General features: G+C 35.4%; 1 protein-coding gene across 1 annotated transcript in view; it reads right to left on the reverse strand.

Annotated features, from left to right (window-relative positions):
• The window catches only part of Phlpp1 (PH domain and leucine rich repeat protein phosphatase 1), a 214,663-nt gene that overhangs the window by 64,992 nt on the left and 126,350 nt on the right, over window positions 1-23,321 (reverse strand). Inside the window, exon 4 of the mRNA XM_026404647.2 lies at window positions 20,422-20,588. Within this exon, the coding sequence (XP_026260432.2) occupies window positions 20,422-20,588 (167 nt within the window). The remainder of the gene's footprint in view (window positions 1-20,421; window positions 20,589-23,321) is intronic.

Here is a 23,321-nt window from a genome sequence, read left to right on the forward strand (position 1 = left end):
AAATTAAAGCATATGCTGTGATGTGAATGTTTGTGGACCCCCCCACTACCACCAATTCATATATTGAAACTTCACACCCAAATGTGCCAATATTGAGAGTTAGGTCCTTTAGTAGGGGATTAGGTGATGAGGGCTTCATTCTCCTGAATGGGACCAGTGCCCTTAAAAAGAATGCCGAAGAGAGCTATATAAGGTCACAAAGAGAAGGCACTATCTCTGAAGCAGAGAGTAACTCCTCACTCATTCACACTGAATCTGTTGGTGCCTTGATCTTAGGCTACCCAGTCTCTAGAACTGTAAATAATAACTTTATGATACTTATAAATTACCCAACTGTGTATAAATTACTTTGTTAAGAGAAATCCAAATGGACTAAAACAGTGCATATCTTCCTTATTTCTCAGAGGTTATCAAAAATGGAGAGTAGGAGCCATGCATGGTGGTGCACACCTGTTAATTTCGGCAGAGGCTGAGGCAGGAGAATCACAAGTTCAAAGCCAGACTCAGCAACTTAGCAAAGGTCCCCAAGCAACTTAGTGAGACCCTGTCTCAAAATAAAAAGGGCTGGGCATGTGGGTCATTGATTGAGCACCCGTATGCTCAATTCTCAATACTAAAGAAGAAAAAAACAAATAGAGTAGAAGGAGGCCTTTCAAGTCATTTTCTTTTATTTCCCAGGCTCACAGATAAACTGAAGTTATGTGACTATTGCACACAACCTCAATCTACTACCTTTCACCATTATTACTACTTTTCATCTCTCCCCTTTCTCTTTTATTACACCTCATTAAAGAGTTTAATATAAACTGATACCTACTGCACATGATTTTAAGCCACAGGTCAAAGCTGGCCACTCAGTGATGTATGGAAAGTGTTGCCTTTTCACTCTTCTTTCCCCGTCAAGGGTGACATTATCAGCAATAGAGGACAATGAATATTTTGAAGGGAAAACAAGTCAAGTTTACATTTATCCAGTGCCTAATAAAGGGTAATCTTAGTTAATCATAAAAATGAAGTTACAAGACAGTACTACAGTATTCCACTTAGTAAACAGCTTTTTTAAACTGGCAAAGCAAAGCAAGTATACAATTGATAACTTACAGAGGCAGGAACTATAACTGCAGGTTATTTACAAGCAAATTCCAAAGTCCCTTTCAAGCTAGATATGCTAAGTTTCACATAACAAAGTATATAATTGTTTGCCAGAGTGGGAGCTTGAGATGATAATGGTCAAAAGTGGGGGCAGGGAACAGATGGGAGCAGGGAGCTAATAATATTACCTACTCTGCCAGGTTAATGACATTTCTTTAATTTGCATTACCTACTCTATCTACCTCATAAAACAGAGATATAGTGACAGCAGCACTATATCTAGACAGGAAACATGCTGCAGTATCTAAGGGTGTGAACTATTATTGTTCTCACCTGTTTCTTTCTGCAACTTCACAGTTATCTCTAATTAACTGCAAAGCAGGAGCAGCACCCCTTAAAACTGCTATCGAGGAAACAAGCAATCATGAGTTTTGACTCTTTGTCTACTTCTCTGACTACTAGCTGCCAGTAGTTCTATTTTTTTTTCATAGTTTTATTGAAGTAAAGTTGAAGTATAATAATAGGCACAATTTGAAGTATGCAATTTGATCAGTCATGACATGTATGTAACCAATACAACCAACATACAAAGCATTTCCATTACATTTTTAAAATTTTCAAATCATGAAGACTGTTTTTTCCTGCATGATTTATTACATTAGAAATCAATCACCTTAAGATATATAGAATCCCTTCCCCACCTATCAACTATTTCAAAAGTAGATGCCACACTTATAAATATCTCAGAGGTCAAAGAAGAAAAGCACAAGAAAAGTAAATAAAAAGTGCTCTGAACTAAGTGATAATAAAAGCTTAAAGTATCAGGATCTCTGGGATGAAACAGTACTCAGATGAACATTTACAACTTAAAGTATTTGTATCAGAAAGAAGCTAAAATACTGGGCTGGGGATGTGGCTCAAGCGGTAGCGCGCTCGCCTGGCATGCATGCGGCCCAGGTTCGAGCCTCAGCACCACATACCAACAAAGATGTTATGTCCGCCGAGAACTAAAAAATAAATATTAAAAAAAAAAAAGAGACTAGAAAGAAGCTAAAATAACAAACTATTTGAAATTATGTAGTAGGAAGGTAAAAATAAGAGTAGGAACAGATATATATAAATAAAGAAGAAATAATACAGCTAAAATTTGATAAAAGTCAAACGAGTCTAATCAAGAATAAAGCAAAAACACAAAAATTAATATCAATGGAAAGGGAGCTATCAAAATAATCCTCCAGATGCTAAAAATATATTAAGGTAATATTACAATTGTATAACAACATATGTGCTAGCTTACATAACATGGTCTACATTAGCAAAGGATCCATATGCTGCTGACAAGAAAGTACAGTAAGCCTTTCATGGATGAAATAGTCTAGATATGTCTGTTAAGTCTAAATTATCAATTGTATTTTTTACTTCTATGCCTTCTTTATTTTTTGTTTAGAGGATCTCTCCAGTGGTGACAGAGGCTTGTTAAAGTTACCCAGTACATTGTATTGTGGTCTATCTGATTCTTGAAAAGTGAGAAAGATCTGTTTGATAAACATAGATACTCCATTGTTTGGTATACAAATATTTACAATTGTTATGTCTTGTTGATGTATAATTCCCTTAAGCAGTATGAAATGTCCTTCTTTGTCCTTTTTGATTAACTTTAGCTTAAAGTTCACTTTATCTGATATGATAGAAACCTGTTTGTTTACTGTATGAGCCATGTGATGTTTTTTTTTTCCCATTCTTTGACCTTTAGTCTGTGGGTGTCTTTGCCTTAAGTCTCTTGGAGACAGTATATTGTTGGGTCTTTTTTTTAATCCTATCTGCCAGTCTGTGTCTTTTGATTGTTGAGTTTAGGCCATTAATGTTTATAGTTATTACTGAGATATGGATTGTATTCCCAGTCATTTGGGTTTATTTCTACTTTTTAATTTGAATTAGTGTCTCCTTTTGATTGACTATTCCTTTAGTACTCCCTTTGCTGGTTTTCACGTTTTTCCCCATTTCATCTTCATGGAATATTTTGTTGAGAATGTTCTGTGTATGCAGGCTTTCTAGTTGTAAATTCTTTTAACTTTTGTTTATCATGGAAGGTTTTTATTTCATCTTCAAATCTGAAGCTTAATTTTGCTGGATATAAGATTTTTGGTAAACATCCATTTTCTTTCAGAGTTTGGTATATGCTATTCCAGGACCTCCTAGCTTTGAGGGTTGGTGTTGAGAAATCAGCTGGGATCCGAATGGGTTTTCCCCTAATCTGATATTTTTCTCTCATAGCTGTTAAAATTCTACCCATATTCTTTCATCATAATGTGCCTTGGTGTGGATCTCTTGTAATTTTGTACATTTGGGGTCCCACAAGCCTCTTATATTTGATTTTCCATTTCATTCTTAAGGTTTGGGAAATTTTCTATTATTTCACTGAAAAATTTGTGAATTCCTTTGGTTTCTATCTCCACGCCTTCATCTACCCCAATAAATCTGAAATTTGTTTTTTTCATGTTATCCCATATTTCTTGGAAGTTCTGTTCAGGGTTTCTTAACATCTTTTCTCCATGGTCAACTCTATTTTCAAGATTATTTACTTTTTCTTCATTACCTGAGGTTCTGTCTTCCAAGCTGTCTATCAGCGATGCTTTCTATTGAATTTTTAATTTGATTTACTGTTCCTCTCATTTCATGGATTTCTTCTTGTGACCCTCCCACCAAATCTCTGCCTCTTTATTGAGTGAATCCCTCACTTCCTGTATTTCCTCTCTGGTTTCATTCCTGACATTGTCCTTTACTTCGCAGATCAGTTTAACTATGTATATTTTGAAATCAATGTATTCTGTTATTGGAGTATCTTGGCTTTCGGGGGGCACTTTGTTCCCTATATTTTCATGTTGTTTGTGTGTCTACTAATCTAACAGTATGGCTCTGAGGCAGGAGAATTTCTACCCTGTGTACATATAGTGTCCCCTGAAGGTTGCCAGTACCTCACTATTCAGGGGGAGACAAATAACAACAACCACCAAGGCAAACAACACATACAGCATTAAACCAAATAGTTCCTACTATGATGTCTATAATGTTAATTAACACACTAAACAGAAATGATATGATTAGTTATTGCCTACATTAAAAACAACAAGTTTGTAAAAGGGTTTACATTTTCAAATGGTGGACAGGGAGAGAATAGAAGTGATATAAGATGTAATGATTATGAGGGAAGAGGAGATTAGAAGTAAAAAAAGGAAGAGTGAAAGAGAGAACAATAGAGATTGGCTGTTAGCAGAAAAAAAGAGAGAATCAAGGGAAACAAGAGAAAAAAATACATATGAAGTAAAAATTCTTACAAAATTAAAGATGAAAATAAAAGAATACAAAACTAAAATATACTAATCAAACATCCTAGTTCACACAAAAACTAATTCATAAAAAATAACGGGCTTCAAAATTGCTAGGAATGAGAAAAAACAAATATCAATATGTATAAATAAATGTCTGTGTACTGTTAAGGTCACAATTAAACAGAGAAAAAGAATTAAAAAAAAATCTTGATGAAAAGTTACAGAATTCTTTCCATTGGAGTTCAAAAGATTCTCAGTTTCTCTTCTCTGCAGTTTTAGGTAGGGTCTTCTGGAGCATGATGCTCCACCCTCGGAATTGCTGGAGTGAGAAAGGTATTCCTATAGGTGGAATTCCTGGAGGCAGGATATAGGCTTTGATGGGCTCCAGGCTCTTTGCTGAATGCTAATGGAGATTTTAAATCAGCCCACTTCCAGTACTTACTGGTCTACACCGGAAGACTGTACTCCAGGGATCTCCCCTGGGTTCCACTCGTATGGTGGGGAACCCAATTCTTAGTCCTCTATGTCACCTTCAGACCCGCATTTTCTAGTCTTGGGTTCAGTCTCCAAACAATCTCTCCCGTCCCTGCCCTTTCAAGTTCCTGTCCAGATGCATCTCTCCCAGCCAGTCCTGCAAGCAGTTGGATTGGAGGGAGTGAGGTAGAGCCAGGTAGGTTTCCACGACCGCTTGTCCACATGTGTAACCTCTCTCCACATTTGATTTTCTCCTGGTCCCTTAAGCACACTCTATGTCATGCAGTGTGTATTTACTGGGCCTGTATTTCAGGCCAAAGTTGGGTTTGCTAGGAATCAGCCCTCTCAATTGCTGGCCCTGGGCAACAGCTCCAGGATGGTTCCTTCCTTTGTCCTCTGCACACTGCCAGGAGAGTTGATGGCTTTTTCCCCCTGCACACAGATATTGTTTGCAGGACAATGTCCTTGGTCTCTAAATGCTCTGTATCCAAACACACCTCAGTCCTTCCAAAAATGAAGGTTCGTTTAGTTTCCTTATTTCTCCACTATGTTCACAGAGGGGCCACTCTGGCTGGTGCTTCTGGCCTGGCTGCAGTAGTGGCTGTGCCACTGGGAATTTCTTACTTGTTTTATTATATCCAACCTCTGGAATCCCCAATCTGCTTTGAATGTCCAGTTTTAAATTCCAGTAAAGTCCTCCTGCTCCCCCCACCCCCTCACCTACCTTGCTGAGAAGTTGCCTGTCTTCTTTCTTGGTTTCACTCCACAGAGCAGCTAGGAAAGCAACCTCCTCTATTCTGCCATCTTGAAAACCTTCTAGTAGTTCAATTTTTAAACATATTCCAAATGTGCTCAAAACGAGGGTCACAAACGATACCAAAGAAGAAATCATACTTGTTTTACTCAATGAGTTCAACGAAGAAAAATCAATATTATTTTCTTGAATTATTATTCACCACACATTGGTCAATTAAAAAAATTTTCCCTAGGTGAAAGGACTTTGATTTCATACTAATAGCCCCTGTTTAACTTGTGCTTTCCCTGTGGGAGAACATGCTAATACACTTTTGGAAATTATTGGGCTACAGTATTAAGTAATGAAGGAGCTGCTTGAATGCTGGAATTAAGTCTAGCTCTGGGCTTAGTCCCCAGCTTTGCATTAATTATGAAAAGCAGCATCCTTAATGGCTTAGAGTAGCTCTACCTTAGTGGAGAGTTTCCAGACTGCTCAATAACACTTAGTATATTTGCTTTAAATAAATAATATTTATTTTTATTTGATAACCAAACAATACATGCTTATTTTAACAAGTCAAAACATAGAAGCATATAAAGTTAACAGTCTCTCCTACTTCCTTCTACATCCTCCTGGCACAACTATTGTCAATAACTTGATAGACATCCTTCCAAAACTTTCCCTTCTTATAAAATACACACCTATATAAACAGGAGACAATGCCTCTTTCTGCTCCCTATTTTTCTGAATGGGATCATACCACACATACTTTTCTTCCACTTATTTTCTCATCCAATGCAAACAAATAATCTATCAGTACATAAAAATCTAATTCAATCTTTTTGACAGCTGCAGAACACACAGAATACAAATACACCATAATTTATTACATTCTTCTATTGACTGACAATAGTGTTCCCAGTTTTTTGTTTGTTGCTATTATAATTCTTCAAGCAACATCCCAGTCATGTATTCACTTTTTTTTCATTTTGCAAGCACCTGAGTATCTGATGCTTCATCTATAATTCTGAAATTGAAAATTTCCTGAAAAATGAAAGATTTTGCTTTGACTCATGTGGTGCAAGAGCTGATCTGAACTGATGTGCATGTTCAGTTGTCACCTCCAGAGATATGAATGCACTTGCCAATGAGGTACTGTTACAAACCCTACTGGAAATGTTCTATAATATACAGCACATACACTATATTAATTTTATATAACTTAAAAATCTTTGAAGTCTGAAACACAGAGTTCTAGATAATGGATTGTAAACCTGTATTTCTAAAAGTAAAATTGATGAATTTAAGAGAATATATAATTTAAACATGAACTCAAAATTTTTTCAAAAAATAGTTATATAAATTAATATTCTCAATCAGCCATGTGGACAGGGCCCTGTTCCCCAGACTACTTTCACTAGAATTTAGTGTTAGCATCCTTTCAATTGTTGCTAATCTGATAGGCAAAAAATATGGTATCAAGTCACTTCAAGTTATATTTTTCAGTGAAAATGAGCTTCTTCTTGCATGTGTGTGGGAGTGGTATTTGCAAATCTTCTTTGAAATACAAATTCATATCCTTTGCTTATTTTCTACTGGGCTGTTCATCTTCCACTTATCAGTTTGTAGGTTCTCCCTGAATAATAACTGCCATATATTGTTACATGTTGCAAATATTCCCTCCTAGCCCAATGCTTAGGTTTTTCTGCTTTGGTAGTGGCTAACTTTTGTAATACATTCATTTTTAAGTTTATTTGCTCAAATTTAGCAATCTTTTTCTTTATAGAGTCCATTTCTTACCTTGCCTAAAAAAGGTTCTCTTACTCCAAAATGGTAAAACCACATACTCTTTTGTATTTCCTTCTAATACTTATATTTTTAGTAATTTATGTCTTGATTTTAATTCCATCTGAATTTTTTTTCATATAATGTTAGGTCCAACTTCTGGTAGGTAATTATGTTATTAGCAACTTTTACTAACTTAATAGATCATCATTTTTATACCCATTCAAATTCTTAAAATTCATATACCAGGGGAATGGAGAACAGCAAAATTTTAGTGTTGTTCAAATAAAAGGACAAAGAGAAACACCTGAATAAAGACAAATAGGGCTGGGTTGTCACTCAGTGACAACCTAGAGAGCACTTGCCTAGGATGTATGAACCACTAGGTTCAATCCTCAGCACCACATAATAAATAAATTAATTAAAGGTTTAAGTTTTAAAAATTGTATTTACATTATTTCTCTTTTCTCCAACAGAATTTATAAAACTAAGTGCATGCTATTCCTCCTAAGAGCCCACCCCTTGAGGTTTTAAGCTGGAAAAGTGCTTCAATGGGCCATCAGTTTCATAAAGGAATGTATTTCTTTTACTGTTAGAAGGACCAATCTTGGGAAGAGTATTAAAGGAATTTTTATAACATACATTAAATACACTTGCTTTTAAGAAACAATGGTTGAGTGAATGAAAGACCATGAATCATCAACTTCCTTTTCTTCCATGTATTCTTCAACTATGACTCCCTTAGAGTGATGCTTTATTGGTTTGTGAACTTAAGGTCTACAGCAATGTTTTAATATTTTTGTCCCCTTTCGGTTATGACAAAGACCAATTTGCACGTATTATAATAGTTTTATAAGGAAGGATGCAGAAAGAAAGAAAAAATACCTTTGGCTGTGTGGCACTGGCATGAGAAACACTTGCCTGAACCTGCCTCAGCACTCCTAGAAACACTTAACCTTCAGAAGGCATGACTCAACTCCTCTTAGCTCCTGTGCTGTTCTCCACACCTCCAAACTCTATTGCCCCATAAATGAAATCTCATCTCTTCTCAGTTTCTTGGTGCAGTGCTTTTCCTGCCATTTCCTTAAGACTTCTGAAATGAAACCACATGAATTTATGTATGCCCTTCTGTTCCAAGGGCTGAGCAATTTACCAGCCTCACTCCCAGGGGATACCTGCCATCATCTTCTGGGAGGCTCAGCAATAAACAAATGTATGAGACCAGCTTCTCAATACTGGAGCCAAAATAAACAGAAACCACCCGATCTGAATCCTCATCAACATGAATGACTGTTGGAAGGGAAATAAGCATGAAACCTTCTCATATGACTAGAAAACAAAAATAAGTGCATACATAATTTCCTTGGATAAAAGTTAAAATTTATAGTGACAAAAGGATTCAATCAAAATTTGAACAAAAGAATCACTGCAGATGTATGCCAATACCAAAGCTAAAATTTCCAAGTGTCGGGAGAATAGGCAAGTGGTAGCAAAGTGAATGATTTGCAAGTTCTGGACCTTGCATTCTATTCCCAGCACCAAAAATTTCACAAATATGATTTTTCCAAAGTGACATCTAAAGAAACAGAAAACATTCAGTGTTGGCAATAATGACAATGAACATATTGATGTAATGGCAAATTAAAGCATTCCCTAAAGATAGAAATTTAGATTTTAATTAATCTTTTAAAATACTCAGAGGCACTTTCTGGTTACTCTCTATATGTGAGAAAATAGACTAGGTAAGCCCTATGGATACAATGATGAACATGACAGAGCTACTGCCCAAAAGACAGGGGAAGCAGGTGTACAGAGGCAGGCTCCCAGGAACCCAGTAAGTATACAGTAAGTATATAGAAAACCATTCCAAATCGTAGACAGCCAGTATGTGGAAACAGCAGTTACTACATCTATGGTAACCCTGCATTAACTTAATTCCTGAAAATAAAAGGTCTCATGCAGCACAAATTTGACATTTTCTGATTTTTTTATGAATTGGCAACATGATAATCAAAAGACAAGAAATATGCTAACATGTTACATTTAAACATCCCTCTTATGAGATGATTGCTTATTTATCCATGACTACATTTTTTTCATTTTCTCATTAACAGATCTGCCCATCATTAGATTTAATTGACAATACAATTTAATTGCCAATACTATTCAAGAGATGTTTAATTATTAACCACTACCTAGTAGGAAAAATAACATAAAAAAAGATTTCTGTAAAAGGCAGAAAATGGATCACTATTTCTACTTCTCAAAGCAAAGAAGCAAAGATCCACACACAGTACAGTTGGATAAAATCCCAGTCAAGTCATTTGAGGATATATAAAAATGAAAACCAGCAGAGAGCTTCTATATCAAGGCTATCACATTGCCAAAGAAATGAGAAAGTGAGCACAGGCAAAAGCCAGAGAGAATAACGATGTCATGAAAACATGCTTAGACATGAGTAGTTAAGCTCCCCATCACAACAGATTCAGGCATATCTCACAGTGAAACAAAAAAATCCAACATCCACAAGTTTACTCGGTATAATGAAATTCTGGTGCTGGGATCGAACCATTCATTCACTGAACATTTACTGAGTTCTTACAAAGGAGTCTGAAGTGTACCAAAGTGAACTACTGAGAAAAATGCAGAAGATAAAAACTTAGTGTGAGAAAAGAATATCTCTGTTTACAGGATAGAAAACTCATTTTTAGTGGAAGAGACAAGGACAAGAAGAATTCAACAGGCAACTCAAAGAAGGAACATTGTAAAGAGAACAGTGTGTTTTGACTGACCTTAAAGCCCAATCACAGGGCACCTCAAAATGAAACACTGGTATTAACCTGAAAAAAAAATTCTGAACTAAGTGGAATGATCCATCCCAGCACACATAGTTTGTATATCATGTAAATAACACCTCCCCTCCTCTGTTGTAACATATCCATATAGTATGTTGAAAGTATGCATTCTGATAGAAAGTTTAAAATTGGGGGAAAATTTTATTATTTGTAAAGTTAGACTTTCCCTAAAGACTTCTTCTTAATTATTAAATCCAGAAAACACCAGAAAGGGAGAGTTTGGTGTGCCCTGCTTTCAGAGGCCACTTTCAATATCTTGCCAGCTCTAGTGTCATCATCCTAACCCACCCACAGGAAATAACACCAGGCATGTGACTCCTCCCATTCAAAGCTCCATTACTTGGAACTTGGTGAGTGACTTCAAAATTATATTTACTGAGGGAAAAATAGAAACTTTCATGGGTCTTAATTTTATACAAATTACATTGTGTGTGTTATCCAAATGAGCTCAAGTTTGACACAAGGCAGAAGAGAATGAGACAGAGAAGAATGTTACTGGTCCAGAAGTGTTCTCACAGTGGTTACCAAAAAATTATTTCAGAAGCCATCAGTAATGATGTTAATCATGCTTGGAGTCCCAAATTATGATGATACCTTAACACTGACAACCACAAAATAAGCATCTATAGGCCTCTTACATCATGTTCATCACTGTCCTTAGGAGCTATGCAGAGTGAAAAGATGATTACCACTCAGAAGAGTACATATCTACAAATGCTGTGCTTAGCTTTACACTCTTAAAGAGTTAGGCTAAAGCTAGAGACCATGGCAAAGAGCTCAACTAAATCCAAAAATGAATGGAACTAGGGCAACACAATAACCAAAGTAGAATCAAGCCAAGGCTTTTAAAAAAGACATCATCTTCCCCTCTTATTTTTTTTTAAGTGGGAAAAAAAATCATCTTAAATGATTTCAAGAAGTCAATAGGGCAAAGTGTAATTTAATTCAGCTTGGCTCATAGATACATCTTTTATTTCCCCTTGAGCTCCTCTTCAAAATGTGCTGTATGAGGGAAGAAGAAAATAGGTCATTATTGCCAAAAATGAGGTCGGCAGCATTAGCTGAGGAGAAGACCAAAGGCTACATGATCTCAGAGCCCCAGAACCATGTGAAGGCTTTCCTTTGATCAAATGCTCAGGGAAGGAAAGTGGGAATCCTGTGAAATGGAAAGCTTCCCAAGAGGATCAAAATTCCATCTGAAAAGCAGTAATAGGACTTGCAGTAATAGGAATAGTTAACTGAAAAAAGAAAATTCCATACATTCTATGAAATTCTTTAAACATTTGGCAAGTCTCACCAAAGCCCAATAGTATAAATTCCTTCTCCAGGTTTTTTCTGAGCAGCACTTGTGCTAAGTATTTTTTGTTTCTTTTACATGAACTAAATATTTAGCTTTTTATTTCAGCAGTGAGCAGCTCATACACTTTTAATTTTTAAAAGAAAATTTTTGTTGGTTTATTTGTTTGAAAATATTTTCAAAGAAGCTGAAATTATTCTGAGTACTATAGTCTACATCTGGCAAATAACCTAAAAGATATTTTAGCATGCCTCTCCTCACTCCACTATGCTACTGAATTTTTATTATTTCCAGTAAATAGTTCTCAGAAACTACTGATAAAAACAACAACTAAAATCTCTCTTTCCACATAAATCTGAAAATGTAAACTTTTGGTAAGGATATATAATTAACATTAATAACTTTCTATCTCTGGAATGCCAAGATCCCCAAAAGAACAGAATAGGAAATAGGTCATTTGTTTTTCCGCTCTACAGGGACTAAAATGTAGGAATTTGAGCCTTCTAAGAAGAAAGGTACTTGATAAATGCCAGGCATAATTATGAGTTGCTCATTGCTCATTTCGCCATAACTTTCATTCTATTACACCCACATTCTTGCACACCCAAACTCAATTTCATTCCATCTCTCCCACTGTTCTCCAGTTTGAAAAAGTTCACCTCTCCATCTCTCCTACTCTTTTCAGCTAAAACCAATTTGACATCTAGTCAGAGCTAAAAGCACTTCTTTCCTTCAAATCTTTAATTCACATCCTCCTTGACCCAAGGCAATCGCTTATTTTTAAAGTGACATTGTATTCATTTATACTGCAGACTCTAAGACACAATTTACACACTCCTAACTTTATTGAAATTGAACTCTAAATGCCAGATATTGTTATGTGATTGATCAACAATCATCCTAAATGACCACTGTCCCCTTAAAATAGTCACTGGAATACTTCATATACCTTCCATTGCTCAAGGCATTTTGGAAATTTTCTTTTGATAGTTTTGTGAACACATTCCTTCAATTATCCTTGATGATGGGAAAATCAACCCAATTAAACACACACACACACACACACACACACACACACACACACACACACCTCCATCCCTGCGCTAACTGTGGAGTGGGAAGAGGGAATACAAGCATAAGAAATTTCATCCTACTCTCAAGAAATGTATCAATAAACATCAATTTTAGAAATTTTCAGATATTTATCATAAAAGACAAAACCAAAAAGTGATTAAGTATAAAGAATGCTAGGGCTGGGGTTGTGGCTCAGAGTGTTCACCTAGCATGTGCGAGATGCTAGGTTCGATCCTCAGCACCACATAAAAATAAACAAATTAAATAAAGGTATTGTGCTCAAGTATAACTAAAAAAAGAAAGCTAACTGTCCAGAAGAGGAAAGGTCACAAGGAACAGCGAGACAACCAAAGTTTCAAGATGTTTCTTGCCAATATGCTTTGAAGGGCAGGTAGGACTCAGTGGGTTGGGCCTGTGTTTGGCAAGTGGTTAGGAGTCCACAATGGCACATTCTTGTAAGAGGAGTGGCAAGAGAATGTGTGGTGTTTCTAGAGAATGGTGAGCAGACCCAAAGATTTTTTCCTTGAGAAAGTCCAATATCATGCTGTCCATTTAAAACCTAATATCTCCTTTTCTAACTTGTCATCCTTTGTCACAAATCTTTTCCATGTAGTATTTTCTCAATCGTCTTATTGTGCACATTGTCTTCTCATTATAACTTCAACCAAAGAGAAAAATAATGATAAATGGTCAGTCTCACTTCTTCATACAAGTTGGTACAAATACCACTTGCAAAGAAGGGGAGTACACTTAACACATAATTGAATGAATAATTAATGACAGTCCCCACCACCATTCACTTATCTGTTCATTCATACACGGCATATACATTTAATGGTCTACCTAGCAATAGTATTGACTTCCAAAGGAAACCAGATTCCTGCCCTCATGGAGTTCAAACCAAAGAAAACAGGATAAACAGATAAAACAGCTAACTAAGAAAGGCAATAGAGTCAACTCTTATGTTGTCTAAACTGAAAGTCACTAAGGCAAAATCAAATGTAACATCAAATGTTTAAAAGTTAAAGCAATATTGCTATTCCTATGCATTCTAACCTCTGTACAACAAAGGGCTCTTTTTAAATTATTGCATAGAATTCTGTAAAACTGTTACAGGACATTACTAATAAACAATAACAAATTCAGTATTCAAAGGAGAAAGTTTTAAAATGCTGATGATACCTCTGTCGCTTTGGCGGGGGAGGGGGTTCAGTATCATTTATGGTAAACAATCACATTAATAATTCAAACACGATTTTCTAAGCCATTCAAAATACCAACTTCTGGGCTGGGGTTTTGGCTCAGCAATAGAGCACTTGCCTAGCACATGCAAGGGTCTGGGTTCCATCCTCAGCACCACATAAAAATAAACACATAAAGGTATTGTGTCCAACTACAACTAAAATAAATAAATACCAATTTCTATTGAAATTAAAGTTAGTATTCTCTCTGTAAAAATAATTCCACTCTAGATGTACTACTTTGTACCAATTTACCTATAAATCCCAAGAATGGAAAAGCAGATTCACTTCCCTAATTAATGGGTGGAAGAGACAACTAGCACCCATTAAAACCAAGTAAATATTGTAATAATTTCTATTTATGAAGTAGTTATTTTATAATTTGTTCTTATTTCCCACATACAAAATTAAGCAATTTAAGTGTATTTCAATGATCACCAATTTGTTTTAAGTGTTTACTAAAGCATGGGCTTCTCTCTAAAAGAGGCAGGTAGAAGTGACTAGTAGGTTAAAATATTCTGAGATAAAGACATTTAACTTCAACTTAAGTGATAAATTTTCCAAGTATTATGGATTAAGCTACCAAAAACAGGTACAACCAAATGAGTATCAGACTTAAAATCAATGATTTTGGGTTTATCTTTTGTACTGCTCTTTCTAAATTTTGCAGGACATCATGACCAAAGATCCCCCTGACCTATCATCCCCAAAACGTGCCTCTTTGGCATAAGAATTATTCCGAGCTAAAGAAAAACAGCAGATGTAAGAAGAGTGCTTTGACTTCCCCTTTCCTTTCTAAAAGAAAGAAAACTCCCATGAGAAAGATATCCTCCCTCTACCAGGAGAAAAGAAACATCACCAGAGACAGGGAATCAAGCCTGAGAACCACACACCTTGTTAAAAGAACTGCTACCTCCCTTTGGCCTCCCCATATATTTTTCATAATTGCCTCTCTTTGTTCAATACAGTGTATATGCACTTAGGTCTTGCCATTTCTTTAGGTATCATTTCCCTATGGGGGCTCTCATAGATGTAAAAATATGGATGGTTTTTCTCCTGTTTATCGGCTTTATGTCAATTTAATTATCAGGCCCAGATAGAGATACCTATAGGATACAGGTAAAGTTTTCCTTCCCCAGCACTCACAAATGCTAGCTCCTACAAATGATCCTACTTATAAAGCATTAATAAATTATTTAGAAACTGAAAACTTAAAAGTAAAATTTATAGTGTGATAAAAAGTTTGAACACTAGTAAAATTTAGTACAAGTAAATAAATAAATGATCAAAAGCAATAAATGTAAAAGAACTAAAGACAGGTCTCAAAATTTAAAAAAAAGGTTTGGGATATTAGTGGTAGATTGCTTGTCTAGGATGCCCAAAGCCTTAGGTTTTATCCCCAGTATCCATCTTGCCAAAAAAAGCTAAAACTTTTCAATACAGTAAAATGTTTAAGCATCAATATAAAATGCAGCACAAATAAGTTGAAGTCCTCAAATTCAAACCAGCAAAAAAAAATTGTCCACTTGATTGACTCTATCCAAACATATGTCATTAAACTTAAAAACAATCTTGTATTAAGACCATCTGGATCATCTAAATGGAGATACAGTTGCCATATAAGTGAAGTACTATTTACTAATAAAACAGATGTAAATACTACATTACAGTTATTAGTGATATATATAATCAGGAAAAAAGCCATTAAAACCACCAAAAATTACTCTGATGTTTGCCTCTCTCTATATTTTGAACACTGACTTGAAGAGTTCCAATGCCAATAAAGGAAAAACAAATAGTGGTAGTTCCAAGAACAACGTTTTCCCTCTAAAACTGCTGACCTGTGTGTGTCCATCAGCATGCCATCTTTCCAGATTTAGAATGCTCGTGCAAATACTGAGTTGAAAGTTCTGTCAAAATAGATCACTTGTTTAAGGTGAAAATTTACAGTAAGAAGAAAAATTAAGGGACTATGTGCTTAAGATAAAAAGTTTCAGAACTCCTATCTTTCATAACTGCATTGTACTTAGCATTTCTCTCTGGAAATCTACTCTCTGATACTAATTCTTCTCTCTGATACTAATTTAAAAATTAATTCCTTGAGACTTAGGTGAAAACATAAAATTAAATTACACTTTGGTAGCTGAAACACACACTAGGGATTTATTAGCCTAAGTTCCCTACTCATGTATATATAAATAAGCAATTAAACATATGGCATATCTCAAAATCACCACACTAACTGTATGAACATTAAAAAAGGTACATTAATAATTTTTCAAGTATAAGTTCCTTAAACATATATTGGAATTTTAATTCCTAGCTTTAAATATATGCATTGTGTGTACATGTGTGTAATATGTATCATATACTTACTACTTTGAAAATATCAACAAAAATATCAATAAAATCTTTCTTAAACAATGGGAATGAAAGACAAGCACCTTATAGAAATATGTGGTGAAAAGGAAGTTAATCTAAAAGCCTAGTTTTGGGGGATTTTTTTCTGAAAGGCTACACAATAGCAGCTTTACCAGTTCTTTAGACCCTATATACCAAGCCCTCTAAGCCAACCTCCCTCTGCTTAAAACAATAGAAAGGACAAAACAAGACACTCTTGTTGCAGTGTAACACTTAAAAACCTTTCTACCTTTAACAAATTAAAGTCGTGCTTTATATAACACACTATCTAGTACAAGCAGACAGTACATTGATTACAATGATGGTTTGCTTTTTAAAAAGCAATGAAATACACAAGCACATATTGTGTGATCCATTTATACCAAGTCAGAAGCTGGAAGAGTGAACACCTTGGGATACAGGCACAAGGAAGGTTTCTGGGGTGCTGGTAATACTTTTGGTTGTGGACTGGTCACATGGAGGTGTGCATGTGTTAGCAATCTGCCAAGCTGTATACTCCTCTAAGTGACTTTTCTGGTTTTGTTATATTTCAACAAAAAGATTTTCAAAAGGCTATATAAGAAGGAGTTTACAAACTGCAGATTCTCTCCCCAGTTCCAGCAGGAGGATTTATTCCAAGAAATAAAATGAATCAGAGAGAAAAAAAAGTCCCTGGTTCAGAGACATAAGGCACAGTAAAGAGTTGGGAGGAGTGTTCTGGAAACAGGAAGATTTAAAAAAATCCACACACTAAACCTTGAGATTCCAGCTCTTTCTCACTCAGTTCCTGAATCTTGCTAAATATCGCCCAGGCCAAAGACCAAAGGATTCCTCTCAAGTAAAACCGACACACCCTAAAGAAAAGATTCACAAATTGACTTTGCTATGTAGCAGGCAAAAACAACAAGTTCCTACATAGGCTCCAGAATAGACGCTGTCTCCAGGAAAAAAGGTATGGATAAGAATGCTAGAGCTCCATCAGAAGGACAAATACTAGAGAGAAAGTATGCAAGTGAACTCTGAAGCCAGCATAAGAAGAAATGTAATCACTGCATGTAAGGACTTCGCTGTGAATAACTGATCCATGTTCTTTACAATAGAAAAAGTAAAAAATCAATACCTGCACATTGAGAGGATAAGGAAAGGAGAAGTTTATGCATAGGACAGAGAGGGTATGACACAATGTAAAAGAACTAATCTTTATCTTCTTAGTAACAAGTGAACATACAATGTCCAACTAAAAACAAAACATAGCAACATACATGTAATATTTGGAAAAATTAAGGGAAAGAGCCAAATGACTCAAAAGCAGCTGCCTAGGAAGCAAGACTTGAGTGGAGGGATGCACTGGAGCTTCGGACAATTATTTTTATTATAAAAACCTTGTTGTATTAAGATTTTTAAAAATCTATGTTACATTACTTCAATGGGGAAAAAAAGCATAAACTTCTCAAAATACAGAATAAAACCAAGAAATGAACAAAATTGTAGACAAGAAAAACAGTGGCTGAACTGCAGTGGGGAAATTACTGTAAAACAGTTATTCTCAAAGAATTGCCAGAGTCCAGGTGACAGCTGGGAAGGAATGTTATTATGGCAATGGGAGAAAAGGTATGTATGGCAGAGAATGGGGAGTGGAAAAGAAACGGGGAGAAGTTTAAAAGATACAGACACAGAATTACAGATGAAGCAGACAGGTTCAATGTTATAGAGTTACTTTTTTTATTTTTTTTTTTTTAGTTGCAGTCACAATACCTTTATTTTATTTATTTTTATGTGGTGCTGAAGATCGAACCCAGCTCTTGCACTGCTAGGCACGCGCTCTACCACTGAGCCACAATCCCAGCCCCTATAGAGTTACTTTTACCAAAAGATTATAGATATAGGGAATCAATTAGGTGACTGAAAGAATTAAGAGGCAAAACAGGACTTGAACCTTCCTGAAGCCAGGTTAATACCCAAAGTATCTTTCCACTGGAAAGATAATACTTGTTCTTTGAGGGCACCATATTCCTCACACATAAAGTTAAAACCTCTTCAAATCATTCTCTAATCCCAGCTTTCTATTTCCTTTCCAAGAGACAACCACTAACCTGAATTTGCCATTTAACATCCCTTCCTAATAAAGCCTCATACCTGAAAAGGGAACATCAGTTTGGATGAATTCTAATGCCCCTTTTCTGCTTTAAGACAACAGGACCCTGTGGTATGATGAAAAGTTCCTAATGTTCTGTAATAGAAAGTGGCAAAGTCCACACTTCTGAGAAATATACAAAACTACCTCAAAATAATTTTAAACTTTAAAATTGACTAATGATGCACGCCCTTCAGCAAGAAAATTATTAATTTTATTGTAGAAGTGCCAGTACCAATATTAATATCAATATATAAGACATACAAAAATCTAAGATAAAGAATTCTGTTACAGTTTGATTTCATAGTCCCCATCGGCTACAGGAACAATAAGGAATTGCTTGAGCACAATATCCTTACCGGAGTCTTTACTGCCTATGTAATTAATTCACTGCAGTAACAAATGGCCCAGGAGTCAGTGTATTCAACATGACAATCACTGTAAAAAATCCCTTTAAAATTTTTGTAATGCCACTTTTACTTAAGAATGTTCTTGAAAATGCAGGGAAGTTATTTTTATCACATCTTAATTTTCAAGTATATCTTTTTAATTTTCTGGGTCATAAAATTATTAGTATTTGTAAAGCATTTCTGGTAAATACCAAAATATGACAGTTATCTCAAGGAAAACACCTATGTGATAAGTTGGGAGCCAAACTAGTAACCACCTTCATGGAATACCATTTCTACTTGAAAGAATAACTGGCAAACCATCATTATTTATACTTGGATATTTGGCAGATATTTTCTCAAAAGTGAAGTGAGACAACTCCTTCAGAAAAAAAATACCGACAGTGTTTGTTGTCAATGACAGCCTTCAAGCCTTCAATTTAAAATTTTGGAAAAGATGTTTTTGCAGGAAGTTTGACAAATTCCCAATACTTATATAGAGTTTTCTGATTAGATCAGTCATGATATTTTTTAAAAAGTGGCTTCTTGAAATTGCATAATTAAATGTGTTAACATTTGGAACATCTGTATTATACAATGAACCAGTATTTTCCAAATGACTAATACTTAATGCAAGGAAATGATGCATGAGTAAAAATTCAATCAAAATGCAAGACACCCAAGTGGATCTTAAAGAATTGAAAAAATTGATGGAATTTTAGATTCTATATTGGACCTAACAGTTAAGAAATGAACACCTGTCAAATTTTGGTATAGAATCAAATAAGAATACAATTACCTGAAAAGATAATTAAAATACTATATTTTCCAAATTTATACAAAGTTCTATAATAAACAATTATTAGATCACTTTTTCTGGATGTTAGAAACCACAGACACATCGAAATGGTTAATTACCATAGTTTAATCTCTAATCGTATCACTTAAAAACAAATGAACTATCCATTATTTATTTAAAAGACTTGTATTCTTTTGCAGGTATAGTCTCAGCTATTTGCAACAAACATGTAACTATTAGGGTTTAATTTACCATAGAATCAATATTGACCACTGCTCCAAAAAGAAAAGAAAATGAATATGTTAAGTTCTTAGATCTGTTTTAGAGTCGTGCAAATAAGTCCTTTCTCTCTAGTTATAAAGGAGCAGATTCTATTTATTTAACATGTGTGACTCTTGAAATCTATACACTAATACCTAGAAGATAGTGTTAATAAATTTAAAACAAGGTTCTTAAATTTCTAAGATAATGTCTTTTCATGGAAAAAAAATCTAATCATCTATAAATTTTGAAAGAGTTTAAGCTGAACAAATTCCTGAAGTTAGAAGAAACACACTAAAGGCTACTGACTGGTTTAAGGAATAAAGATAATTTTTTTTAAAAGTTGTTCTTATATAAATCTATCCCATTAATTCTAAGGGAGGAACCTTGGGAAAATGTTTAGAATGAGAATTAGTAAAGAATGTGCTCAGTAGTCAAAGTTTCCATTACCTTGTCCTCTAAAAGAGGAAGTTTATGCACTATAGATTTTTAGTCAGAATATTCAAGAGAAAACCACCAGCAGCTCTTCCCTAGCCCAGATCTGTGAAGACTCACCTTTGCAGTTCACTGAGTCCCCTAGCAGCTGGGAGGCTGGGGTTTTGCCTTAGGAAGTTTTGTTTTAAATTGAGATGAGTGAGGTCTTGGCTGTAGAAGAGGTTGGCAGGCAGATGTTCCAGACTACAACATGAGAGGTCTACTGAGCTGATGCGCTGGGATGCAACCTAGAAGAAGATAAAATATAATTTAATATCAATACTATCCATTTATCCTGTGACTACTTCTATGGACATAAATAGATGACCCTACATGCAGAGAACCACTGCACAAGTAACACTATTAGTTCAATAATCCAAACCAATAGTATTCATTTAGCATGGAAGTGAACCAAGTTCTATAAAAGCAGAAAACAGTGTATTTGCTGGAAGGTGCTTACAGTAACCTAGCACAGGCATAGCTAGCATAGGCACAGGTTTCAAGGAGCACAATTTACCCTATTAGGCTTAGTAATTTCATTATCTCCTCCAAAATAGGAATATTGTTCCTGAAAATATCCAAAATAAAGATAATTCAGAGCAAACAGATGCAAAAGTTTACAAATATGGAGTTGGGTGACAGACACTAATAAATCTGAACTTTAGAAAGCCCTTACATACACTGATTTAAAACAGTACAATTTTTTTAAAAAAAAGCAGTATCAATGGTTTTGTATGCATCTTAATAATAATATATTGTATCACATATAATTAGATTCCATCACCTACCTGCTACTAAATTCTCAGGTTTTTGTGCTACAAAGTCAGCATGATGCTTATAAATTCATTGTGCTTTGCTTCATGTAGGTATTCTATGTAAAACTTATGTATGTCTAAAATGTTTACATCTTCCTAGTTAATGACTCCTACCACAGCCAGGATGCCAAGACTACTATAGACCAACTTGCATGCTATAGACAGAAAGTGCCCTGGGTAACCTACATTTCTTAAATGTTTTCTCAAATGTTCTGAGCAATACAATCCCAGGTTTCATTAAAACACATTATTTCAACCCATTTCCACACATCATGGCCCTTTCTCTCTTCACAAGCCATGAGAATATAGCTCTAAGCCTTTATTTGACTGTCCCTCTTTATCTCTGGCAAAAATTTAATTCAGAAATTTCACTCCTTATCTGTGATCAACACAGTGTCCTTTTCTGTTACCAAATTCTAGGTTTTTTTTTCCTAATCACAGAGGAAGTAGAACATAGTGCTGAGGTGTGTGGCTCTGGGCTTAGAGTATGTGGATTCACATCTGTGAGCTGAGCTAAGGTGAGTAGATCACTGATCTCTCTGAACTCCAGTTTTCTTGTCTGTATAACATGGATAAAGATGGTTCCTAGTTCTACTTGCCTGTCACAGAAAAAACATTCAATATATTACTACTACTACTATTAAAAATAGAATCATTCCCATTTTATATCCATTAGAATTCAAGTTTTCCAGCTACTAAAAATGCTTTCAGATGTAAATTTACATAAAATATACTCTGCTGATGATTTGAGGCCAAAAAGAAATTATTGTGAACACATGAAAGCTAAAGGATACGCTGAACAGGCCTATGCAGGGCTCATCTCAAATGATTTTAGAAAGATGGTCTGAATTTGTATTTTAGCAATTTATTTCCTTTTTTCTTGAATTTTCACCATTAAATAAGAAATCCCAAACAGATCAAATCACTCACATAAACCAAAAGATGTGAAAAGAACCAGAATTTTAATGGACCTAAAAGGCAGATGCAAAAGCACCAGAGCCAGAGAGAATTCCTGAGCAAAAAATGTACAGGGACCTGTGAATAGGAAATGGGGCTGAAAGTTCTAATCGGTGGAGTCCTTCATTCAAAAATACATGGTGAGCATCTAAAGGTGTGCCAGTTCTTGTATTTCCTGAGGTACATAATAAAACAAGACAATCTCTACCCTGAATGATTGATTACACATCAACAAGAGAGGGCAATTAAGATATCACATGGTAACTCTCAAAATAATAGAAACTGCAGGAGCACAGAATATAATCTGAGAGTCCAGGTAGCTTCCCTGAGCATATCACGTCCAAGCCTACCTTGAAGTTCAGGGACAAAACTGAGTTTTTGTATTCCCCAAATCCTTTCTCTGCTTTTTCCTCTAATGATGCACACAAATGAGATCCTGGGGGGAGCTGCAAGTATCTTGACCCTCTGGTTATAGGGAAGGCGCTGAGTTTGAGTAACTCCACTGCCCCATCTGCTAAAGCCACTGACTAATCAAATAGGTGTTGACAAGGGACTCAAGCCAGGTTAGTCAGAGGTCTTCGCTGGGATTTTTATATTCTGAAGCCAGAATATATAAATCTACTACATAGAGCCACAGTAGAATGAATGGACTGAATCTGTGTGCATTAATCTGAATTGATTTTTAAAAAGACATGAATTAACAAAAGAACAAGTTACAACATGCTACATATACTGTAATACCATTTCTGAAAAACATTTTAATACATGGGGCTGGGGATATAGCTCAGTTGGTAGTGTGCTTGCCTTGCACGCACAAGGCCCTAGATACAAAAAAAAGAAAAAAGATAAAGAAAACATTTTAATACACAACTCCATATATTATTCAAGAATAGCAAAGCTATGACCATTATTTGGTCATACACCAAATAAATGACAGCTTCTAAGAAGAAAGGCAGAGGAAAATGGAAAACAGGAGATTTCAAGTTTATCTCTAGTGCTTACTTCCTTTAACAGAGGGGCAAAAGAAGATGCGAAGCAACTACACTGAGATACTAACAACTTGGGAGGGTAGCACATGGAAATTATAATATCATCTTTTGTACTCTTCTGTATGAGTATTTAATTGCGGGGTGAGGGGATGAGATCAGTCTTCTGACTTTCCTTCCCCTATGTTTCAGTTTCTACTGTGTGGTACACCCGGAAATGTCT

Source organism: Urocitellus parryii, chromosome 13 (assembly GCF_045843805.1).
Source record: "Urocitellus parryii isolate mUroPar1 chromosome 13, mUroPar1.hap1, whole genome shotgun sequence".
Lineage (NCBI taxonomy): Eukaryota > Metazoa > Chordata > Mammalia > Rodentia > Sciuridae > Urocitellus > Urocitellus parryii.